This window comes from Perkinsus marinus, assembly GCF_000006405.1.
Source record: "Perkinsus marinus ATCC 50983 genomic scaffold scf_1104296928266, whole genome shotgun sequence".
In the NCBI taxonomy this organism is placed as follows: Eukaryota; Perkinsozoa; order Perkinsida; family Perkinsidae; genus Perkinsus; species Perkinsus marinus.
Window position 1 is genome coordinate 122780 of NW_003216874.1, and position 6522 is coordinate 129301.

The 6522-nt window shown below is 45.2% G+C and overlaps 1 protein-coding gene across 1 annotated transcript; it reads left to right on the forward strand.

The window, feature by feature from the left end:
• Nucleotides 1–2724: 2724 nt before the first annotated feature.
• Nucleotides 2725–3497, forward strand: Pmar_PMAR015204 (hypothetical protein; the record flags this gene model as incomplete). The annotated part of the gene is made up of 5 exons (XM_002788363.1): nt 2725–2793; nt 2850–2917; nt 2965–3039; nt 3143–3253; nt 3437–3497. 5 exons carry the CDS (start codon nt 2725–2727, stop codon nt 3495–3497), a joined length of 384 nt encoding a protein of 127 aa, XP_002788409.1.
• Nucleotides 3498–6522: the final 3025 nt, after the last annotated feature.

Below are 6522 nucleotides of genomic sequence, written 5' to 3' on the forward strand. Positions count from 1 at the left end.
GACAAGGCTACGCGCAATTCTGGAAACGTTGCTGAGAATCGATTTTAAAAAACGCTTCTGAGATGATGTTCAATAAACACGATTTTGAAAATCCACAAGCGATTCTGGAAGCGATCCCAGAAACGATTCTGACAAGTGCTCAACAAACGCAATTTTTGAAATCGCTTCCGGAAACGCTTCCAAAATCGTGATATAAATACACGAATACTGCTAACTCCAGGGATCGAACCCGCGGTCTACGACAGCGCACTTTCATTTTCAAGATTTGTTCCGTAACGCAACTTGCATTGCGTTGTTCACATTGGCATTTGTTGCGTTTCATAAGCTTTCCAATCGTTCGTAATGCCCAGTCGTACGAACGACTTGAACGTTGCCTTGAACGTTGCCAGTTCAAGCTACGAAGGTTATCGAGGCGGCGGTAGTTCTTCACAACTTGTGTATACGCAGAGGGTGAGAGTCGTTCAATGCCATCGACTACATTGACCCCGAAATCCGCAGAGCCATTCGGGATGAAAATTATATGAATGAGCCCTTGGGCGGTGATGGCTTGGTCGAGGGTGGGCTTCAAGGGGTCGAGCAGCTGCTTTTGTGGGAGGACCCCAATCTGGCAGCGTCTTTTTTGGCCCTCATGAGGAACGGTGATAACAACAATAACGTTGATAATGACAATTGACATGATTATGAACTGTTTCTCGTAAAAATTAGCTTCCAGTTGCGTTCAGTTGCGGCGTGGTCAACAAAACAAGTTGCATACCGCCAAAAATTAGCTTACACACGACAATAGAACCACATCATTCATCATTCATATTGCAAATACTGACACTACAATCAATGAACCACTTACTATTACAAGCAACACACGAGAAAAAATAAAATAGTAATAGGCTGCTACTACCAGCCTTAACTAGACTCAATCTAATTGTTTCAAGAAAACTCATGCTCCCAAGACAGCTAATAGGAACTACACTAAGGATAACCCAGCAATCGGGCCGCAAGTTCATCTAAAACAGCATCTGCAAGGCTTGATGATACGGGAATCGGCTCCCCTGGTTTCTTCAGCCTTGCTTCGTAAATAGCAATCTGTAGTACCAGCTCCCTTTCCCACAGTCTAGAGAGCGTTAGCTCCTCACGCAGTGTCAGCTTTTCGAGAGCTTCAAGCTCTCTTTGTAATTGGTTCAAGAAAGGAAAAGGAGTGTAACTTCTCCTGGAGAAGTGAAAGGGAGCTTTTCCTTGTGGAATCTACGAAGTAGACAGCAAAGTCACGCGCCACGAAATGCTCAGAACCACTCCAGGCCATTCTGAAATTCGCGGTTCTGGAACTGATTTCGGAAACGCGCGAGGACGTTTTTGAACACGTTCAAAAATGATTCTGGAAATGATTCCAGGATCGTTCCCAGAATCGATTCTATGAACAAGATTTAAGAAAATCGTTCTGGAAACGAATTCTGAGCTTCAGAATTGGTTTATTGAACGGGCGGCAGGTCTTTCAGTGTTTCCGACTGCTGTCCACAGCAGCAATTATCAGTGAACACTGTCAATGATCCACCAGGGGTGATTGATATACGATCTTTGAGGCCCATGAATAGATCCTTTAGCTGGCTGAGGCTAGTGCTGCTCATTACCACCATATTCATAACCAACCCCATACCGTTTATAAGTGCCACGATGTAGCCACTGTTGTGGGTAGCGTTGACGCGCTTACATATGGTATGCCCGACTACAACACTGACCATGGTACAATCGATTTGAATGAATTTTGGGAATCGTTGCAAATATTGAGCCTTTGTCTAACTATTGTACTATCGTATCCACTGGGGCTGGGGAAATTAGTGTTGGAGATTCCGTGTCACCATGTGCACAATATAGAAATTCCATGTTGTGCGCTTTGTCACGCGCGACGCGTGTTCCCCATAGTTTTGGGTATGCGTGCACGGTTTGGTCAGTGTGTTATACTAACATAGAAACACCATAGTCATATCTTGCCGCAAGTTCATCCTGACGATTCTCTATATGTGATTAATATAGTGGAGTTTCACAACCCGTTTTACGTGAAGTGGCGAAATACTCTGTGAAAAAGGGGATATTCGCGTAGTTATGAAATGCAGTAGTTGTGAAATATGGTTTTCACTAATGTTTCTCATATCACTTGGGTGAAACTCCAGTGTAAAGCGCGATTTTTCTATTTGATGCTGTTATTTCGCGAAGAATGAGAGTAAAGTCTTATACGTGTCTTACACATCTTCTCGAAGTCCACCGCGATCTACTATCACAGAGTGTGATATCCGCGAAAACGTGTTTTATTCACGTGAAATTTATGTTCGTGAGCGGAATTCATTCCATGCGGCTTACTTCTCTAAAGAAGAGAAAATGAATGGTGTAAAACGCTGATCGCTCAAGGAGTTTCTCGCGTTTATCGCGAAATGCTGGAAGTAGTATTCGTGAAATGTGGTGATTTGTCAGGTGTAATTCGCGAAGTATTTTTTATTCACTCCATGTCGCGAATATCACGTTTTTCACATGGAGTATTCAGCCACTTCACGTAAAACGAGTGGAAGCTTCAGTATTTTCCGAGCTGAACGTACGTAACTAGTCTTTCTAGTCTTCATCCAACTGCATGTTTCTTGGAAGTTGTGATAATGAGCTTCGTAGATTAGAGGGGGCACTTGGGTGCGTTGGGAGTATCTTGCGCACGCAGAAGATTTTATTTTTCCGAATTCCTCGAAGATGCCTCTGGCTGCGATGATTGATACTGAAGTTGAGCTCAGCGGGCTGTCGAGGAATCTTCCAGATACGGTGAGCATATCTCAATGTTGAGTTGCGCACAGCGAAGATTTTGGTATTATGTTCAGAAACCGCGTACTTCAAAGTGTCGTCAGAGGGTTTTAATTGTAGAAGATGATGATAAGCTTGAGATGGGGTAACCTGTTTCGTATCTTGTTCGCGTGAACCTAAGATTCCTCTTAGTCCTGTCTGTTGTCTTCCCTTGGTGGACGGCGGCCACCATGACGGAGCCTCGGGCGAAAAGTCTGAAAGCGGCAAGTGAGTGAATGGAATCAATAACCAATTTCGTATGGAAAATTTTCCGAGTCGAATCTCAGATTCTTCGCTGTGCGGAAGAATATTTGGGCATCATCTTAATCAGGTTGAACTCAACGTCTACGGAATCGTCAAGATCTGTACCCGTGAGGAGCAGAAAGGATACACCTCCGCAAGGCCATCGACTGCATAGGCGCGGAAGATTCGTGAAAATCGAGTAAGTTGGGAGAGGACACGTTATCGATCGATTGATCGATTTGTATCGTTGAGATCAACTCCTTAAGTGATGATTGTTCCACGCTTGAGCGACACGAGTTTTGATATTCAGTAATATGATGCCATATAGTGCCGTGTTGGGCTCTTCGATTCGTTAGTGGTGTGAAGTCTTTACTACTGTCAGGATAATAACCGATGATGAGGATATCACGACTGATCCGGGGAATGAGGAAAAACAGAAGTGAGTATTCGTGTTACTTTCATGGTGTAGTGTTAGAGCGTTGGATGCTAGTTGGAAAGGCTGTCGGCTCAATTCTTCGGATCATCTCTTTTGCTCTTTCAAGGGTATCGTCGGTCGATCGCCAAGACCGTGACAGCGCCTAAGGAGTGCAGACCTTCCAAAGCTTCCAAGGAGCGTATTTTCTTCTACTTCCTAGCAGTGTCATCAAACCCAAGCTGCAAGTACCCCAACTAAACTTTTTCATGGACTTCGTTCGAGAAGGAGACCGATATGTGGCAAAAAAACTTCCTCGAAATTTTCTCACGCGCGTTTTCCTGAATAGTTTTGTCGCGTGTACTCATTTTCCTACATTACTATTGAGCGCCAAGGAAGGTACCATTGATATCTCCATCCGTCTGATTGTCATTATCATCCTCTGCTATATATACGACTCGGTTGCTTTTTCTTCTCGCTGTATCAAGTTTCTTTTCGGCAATGGTGGTGAAGGCTCCGCGATGTGATTGGTCCTCGAATTATCGATTTTCCGGTGTTGCTCCAAGTGACGAACCTTTATGGTATGGTCTGTCGTTGTTGTTGATGATGATGTCATCATCACCATCACCACCACGTTTTTGCCGTTAATTCAATGCTTATAAAGCGTTGCTCTGAAGGAGAATCTGTTTTCTGTTCCCGTCGTTATTGTATAACAATCTTCTCCGGTATGATGTTGTTGATGTTTTTCCCTTTTTATTTTCCCTAAAGTATAGTCCCGATTTAGAATAGCTATGATTTATACAGTAATCATGATGTAGTATTAGTAGTATAATCCCGATTATCGCCTATTTCATGGGGGTCACTTCCGCTCCTCCCATCCACCGTCGGCCGCAGTGTGGCCGTCGAATCAGAGTATTCAAACATACCGTGCTAGAATTGCCTTCGGTCGGTTAGGATTACTAGTAGCAATTCCATTATCATCTCCGTCAAGGAGGAAGGCCCTACTCTAATTAGTCGTCATCGAAATGACTCACCATTCGGTGAATGGTTCCCCAGTTGCTGGGGCCCAGCATCAATGCCGTTATCAAGTTGAAGGTTTACATTCGTAAAATGCATCTGTTGCGTTTTCTGCGACCATCGCCATCGTTGAGCAGAGAGAACCATAACGAAGGGGGCGAACAGGGACGATAGGAGTAGAAAAGCATGTCGGGGGTGACCAACTGCTCTTCACGGTGAAGAGCAGTTTTATCTAGGGTCACCGATCACATGCACGTGCGGGAGCATTTGCACAATGACCCGCACTCACACTGAGTATCGTTGCTTGATGGCTTCTTAGCCATCTCTTTGAAACTCATGAAAACTCGCACTCCAAAACTCCTTTTCGCAACGTGACATTATATTGACATAAAATTTGATAACAAAAATCGGGACGAAGAGCGGCAGAACTTCTGCCGCAGAACGCTCCATAGCTCCATCTAAAGATGCGACATCGCAGAATGTCTCCTCGTAAAGGAGTCCTTCCGATAGGTGCAAGCTTCCACGGAGGATTAGGGGAGTCCTAACGCACTTCAATCCCATCTTCAACGGTCACATTGAGGAAATCTGAGCTGATGAACTTAAACCCGCCGTCGAACAGATAGTAATGCATAAAACCGAGACCAGCAACCATCTATTTGCGCACCGTAGCAATCTCACTGCGAGATTTTCACTTCCACAACAATGATGGAGATGCCAGGCAATGGCCTTATGCAACGGTAAAATGACAATAACACACGATTGCTGTGACAGCGTTCTCCACCCTCCCCAAAGGGAGCTCAGTGTCACTGACAGCCTGTGCAACAGCTTGTGATAGCCTGTCACCCAGTGCAAATCCATTCAACAAGAACTACGAACAAAGATAGTAGAGGTCATTGCTACCCTGGTAGCTTAGTTTGAAACTCTACCTTCTCAACAACTTCTTTAGTCTATCGAGGTCGCAGCATACCACTCTGAAGGTCAAATGCAATGTTACGAGAGTTCAAGAGATGCAGTGTCGCCGTTCTTTCGACGACTAATTTCGTCGAATCGTTCGAGGGCGCGGAGAACTCCGAGCACCTGGATCATTTTTCTCGAGGGGCGCCAAAGCAGCAAGAGATCTGGATCGTCGAACAACGGGTATGGCAACAGCTGACAGACCTGACCGGCCCAGGAAAGCAAAGGCCGACAGGGAAGTAAACTGAGACATGCAGTCTGACTATTTTTCTCACTCTTAATGAGAGTCTCTCATGAACACTGATGACCTTTTTTGAATCCGTGTCGGTGGATGCCAGCGGAGTCCAGTGAAAATTTCACTATGAAATCATTCCACATTATAGGAATCCTCATAATAGAATCATCAGAGAATGGTATGCGCGTACTGGCTAGCACGTACCCTATCTCACCAGTGCATAGAATAGCTGACATGGCACTGATACCCGTTGGCCGATTCTCTATTTTACGCCGAGTTCGAGGCGGTATCCACTCGTTTAATCTTGCCTGTGATAGACACGCTTTTATGAAGAGTCTCCATTGAAGACATCTTACGTTGTGAATACCTGTCCCAAAAGGTTCTGTAATCGTCGTGAAAGGATTTGTAACATTTGCACTGTCGCTTCACTTGAGATCTGCAGAAGTTCGGCTCCGGTAAGGATATTCTTCATTTATCGCCTATCACCGACGGATTAACTCAGGTAACGCTACGACATCCCGTTCGTCGGATCACCATGCAACCGCATGTCTTCGATCAAAATATGTCAGGTAGTCGCGAAGAAAACGGCTTTCAACAGATTGCCGTGTATTTCGGAGTGCGGTGGGATCAACGTGAGGTTCGTATACTAGACACCTCAACCTTGTTGAGCTAGTTTAAACCGAACTTAGATGTTGTGCAATATACAGGAAGGGGGAGGATAGCTATGGCAGGAAGGAAGGAGCCGGGCAACAAGTCGAAACAAATCGACACCCGCTGCCTTGGCCTGGGAGTCCCAGGCCAAGGCAGCTGGGCCTGGCTGTCAGGCTGGGACAAGGCAGTTCATTCAATC